The 4,072-nt window shown below is 40.1% G+C and overlaps 1 protein-coding gene across 1 annotated transcript; it reads right to left on the bottom strand.

Moving 5' to 3' along the window:
- Positions 1-1,250: 1,250 nt before the first annotated feature.
- On the bottom strand, positions 1,251-4,048 carry LOC108672759 (glycine--tRNA ligase-like). The gene is made up of 4 exons (XM_018160488.1): positions 3,956-4,048; positions 3,629-3,668; positions 2,066-2,241; positions 1,251-1,463 (listed from the first exon to the last, which is right to left on the bottom strand). The coding sequence occupies exons 1-4, from the start codon at positions 4,046-4,048 to the stop codon at positions 1,251-1,253; spliced, it is 522 nt and encodes a 173-aa protein (XP_018015977.1).
- Positions 4,049-4,072: the final 24 nt, after the last annotated feature.

Raw genomic sequence — 4,072 nt, forward strand, 5'->3', positions numbered from 1 at the left:
TTAAAATGTGCCCAAACTTGTTTATGAAACGTTTCATGGTAAGAAGTTATTAACAAAAAATGCTCAAAACCGTCCCTTTTTACCCCGTTTGACGGTATATACACAGCTATACACTGGTCAGGGTCAAGGCTCTAGAGTCCAGACAATATTTATAATTATCCTTAGGGGCCACAACTAGAGCTTTACCTCCATTATTGGTGCCCAGAGATTCCTGCAAGACAAAAAAACTTCTATATAATTGGAAACAAAAGTTCATGATTGAGCCATGGCTCATTAGATTTTTAATTTATTGACAATTTCACCTTGGAGCAGTAAAATTTCAGCAATAAGTAGGGAAATTCCAATCATGCAGCATTAGGGCAGGTACTCAAAGTTGGACTTGGAAATATCGAAATTGATTGCAAATTCTTTTTAATATTAGGCAAAGCCTTTATTTAACTATTAGCAATTAAGCTCAGTGGCAGTTTGGCTATGTAGAGCTGAGGAGAATAGGGCCTATAGGCTAACTAGGTTCAGTTGAACTGCAAACAAGCTTTGGTAGGTACAGGAAATGCAGCTCTGAAGAAGATGGTAGACCAGGTAGAGGTAGACCAGGTAGCAGTAGACCAGGAAGACGTAGACCAGGTAGAGTATAGGTAATCCATTGCTTCATCAGGCAGGACTCACTAAGTTGGCTCTTGTCTGTTGTCGTGGCAGAGCAGATTTTCCAGAATTCTGTTCATTTTTTGACTCCCTAATCTAGTTCAAAATTCAAATTAATCTTGATTTATCTTGATTTATCTTTAAGCACCAGTCTTCTTGGACATAGGTGCTTTGTTCAGAGCAGGGTGTAATTTTTACTACAGCTGGTCAATGAAGCCAGCTTTGGACAGGTATGTTACAAGTTTTTCTGCAGGGAACTTTATGACATTTTGTTGTAATTAAATTGGGACCGATACAGTTTCTTAGTCATATCTAGTGATATAGTGAGGCATTTGAGTACAAGTTAAATAAAATACTTACAAACTCCATATATCATAAAACTTTCATCAAAATTGAGGCTGTAGGTACCTAGTATGAAAATTAAAACTGCTCATTTAGAAAACATGACATATAAAAAATATGAAATATATTGTAGTTTGGATCAATTAGAATAGAATAAAATAGAATAGAAGTGTCGGCGTTGAAGAAATAGGCCCATGGCCTGTTGCCGATTCTTGAACTTTTCGTGACTTGATTCACAAGGGATCCGGCCTGTCTCTTATACACATCTAGATGTGTATAAGAGACAACATCCAGGCCATCAAGGCGGGCCAGCAGGCTGGAGATAATCTCCTTCTCACCACATCCAGGCCATCAAGGCGGGCCAGCAGGCTGGAGATCGCCGCCTTCTCCCCCTCAGGGAAGTTCTTGCTGGAGATCTTCTTCTCCAGGTGGAGTTTGATGAGATGGTCGAGGCGGTAGCACTCGCCCGTCACCACGTCCTACACATCAAGCAATTATTCTTAATATAAAATATATATAATAGGTATATAGGTACAATATATAAAATATATATAATAGGTATATACAATACATAAAATATGCTGTATATTATTAATGCTCATGCAAAAAAATCAACCATGTCCTGCACAGCAAAGAATTATATGAATTGTTTCAAAATTTAGCATCACGTTGTATTTGTCGTGCAGCTATGTTGCATTCAGGGCGTATTTCAAACCAGTGGTACAATGAGTTGTGCCATACTTAGTGTGTTAACCATACAGTCGACAAGTTTCATCAGGTCACACAATATATTCATACAATACTTGCCTTAACCATACAGTCGACAAGTTTCATCGGGTCACACAANATACTCACCTTAACCATACAGCCGACAAGTTTCATCAGGTCATACAATATATTCATACAATACTCACCGTAACCATACAGTTGACAAGTTTCATCAGGTCATACAATATATTCATACATTACTCACCTTAACCATACAGTCGACAAGTTTCATCAGGTCATACAACATTACTCACCTTAACCACACAGTCGACAAGTTTCATCAGGTCATACAATATATTCATACAATACTCGCCTTAACCATACAGTCGGCAAATCTGTCAACGTGTCCGGACGCCTTAAGCATGGCTTCAGGCGTGAAGACAGGGCAGGCTACCCGCAACATGTTGTCGTGCAGCACAAAGTGTCGCTTCCATTCCTGCAGCAGGTTCTCCATCAGCCCCTGTCCCAGGTCACCGAAGTCATACAGACCTGTGAGACCATTATTATTGTTATCGTTTCTAATTAATTTGTTACATATGTGAACTAAAACTGCCTCAACTCCAGAATATATGACATTTTGTCGTTATTAAATTGCGACTGGTACAGTTTCTTAGTCATACTTCTAGTGATATAGTGAGGCATTAGAATATGAGTTTAATAATTTATTTACAAACTCCATTTATCACAAAACTTTTATCAGAATTGAGGATGTAGTATAAAAATTAAAAACTGTTCATTTAGAAAACATGACATTGAAAAGATCTGAATTATATTATAGTTTGGATCAATTAAATATGTTAGCATTGATTTTATATAGATTCTTTGACAAAGTAAGAAAATGCTAAAACTTTTGCATAAGGTCTAACTGAAAATCAAAAGTAATACCCAAGTTTATTAAACTGCACCATCAATTGAGACTTCTAGATGTAGCATTTAAATTACAAAAAGTCTAGCTCTAGCTCCTATGTCATGTAAAAATTCATGTTCTCTTCCCATCCAAACATTGTTGATTTTTAATTAGAAGCTAAAAAAAAACAATAAAGGTCTGCATAGCTATTACACCAATAAAATAACAATACTAATGTTCAGAAATTTCAATTTCAATAAAAATAATATTCCAATAAACAAGGCTATGTCAACTAACTGGCAACTCCACTGTAAGGCTTAAAGGCTATGTCAACTAACCAGCAACTCCCCCATACAGCACAAAGGCCATGTCAACTAACCGGCAACTGCACCATACAGCACAAAGGCTATGTCAACTAACCGGCAACTCCCCCATAAGGCTCAAAGGCTATGTCAACTAACTGGCAACTGCACCATAAGGCTCGAAGGCTATGTCAACTAACCGGCAACTCCACCATAAGGCTCAAAGGTTTAGTAAATTAACTGGCAACTACACCATTAGGCTCAAAGGCTATGTCAACTAACTGGCAACTCCACCATAAGGCTGAAAGGCTATGTCAACTACCCGGCAACTGCACCACAAGGCTCAAAGGCTATGTCAACTAACCAGCAGCTCCCCCATATGGCACAAAGGCTATGTAAACTAACCGGCAACGCCACCATAAGGCTCAAAGGCTAAGTCAATTAACTGGCAACTCCACCATAAGGCACAAAGGCTATGTCAACTAACTGGCAACTCCACCATAAGACTCAAAGGCTATGTCAATTAACCAGCAACTGCACCATAAGGCTTGAACGCTATGTCAACTAACCAGAAACTGCACCATAAGGCTCAAAGGCTATGTCAACTAACCGGCAACTCCACCATATGGCACAAAGGCTAAGTCAACTAACCGGCAAATGCGAGCTCAAAGGCTATGTCAACTACCCAGCAAATGCGCCATAAGGCTAAAAGGCTACGTCAACTAACCGGCAACTGCACCATAAGGCTCAAAGGCTATGTCAACTAACTGGCAATTGCACCATAAGGCTCAAAGGCTATGTCAACTAACTGGCAAATGTGCCATAAGGCTCAAAGGCTATGTCAACTAACCGGCAACTGCACCATAAGGCAAAAGGCTATGTCAACTAACCAGCTACTCCACCATACAGCCCAAAGGCTATGCCAACTAACCGGCAAATGCGCCATAAGGCTCAAAGGCTATGTCAACTAACCGGCAACTGCACCATAAGGCTTGAAGGCTATGTCAACTAACTGGCAACTGCACCATAAGGCTCGAAGGCTATGTCAACTAACCTCCCTCAACCCCACCACCACAACCCTCAACCCCACCACCACAGCCCTCAACCCCACCACCACAACCCTCAACCCCACCACCACAACCCTCATCTTAACCCCACCACACTCACAGGC

This window comes from Hyalella azteca, unplaced genomic scaffold (genome assembly GCF_000764305.2).
Source record: "Hyalella azteca isolate HAZT.00-mixed unplaced genomic scaffold, Hazt_2.0.2 contig15540, whole genome shotgun sequence".
Classification (NCBI taxonomy): Eukaryota; Metazoa; Arthropoda; class Malacostraca; order Amphipoda; family Hyalellidae; genus Hyalella; species Hyalella azteca.

Bases quoted from the DNA above. Each gene is read 5' to 3' on its own strand.
- LOC108672759 (XM_018160488.1), bottom strand. From the start codon at position 4,048: ATGAGGGTTGTGGTGGTGGGGTTGAGGGTTGTGGTGGTGGGGTTGAGG. The intron at 3,669-3,955 runs GTTAGTTGACAT...TGCAATTGCCAG, and splicing joins TGGTGGTGGGGTTGAGGGAG to TTAGTTGACATAGCCTTTGA. The intron at 1,464-2,065 runs GCGAGTATTGTA...CTTGATGTGTAG, and splicing joins TTGCCGACTGTATGGTTAAG to GACGTGGTGACGGGCGAGTG.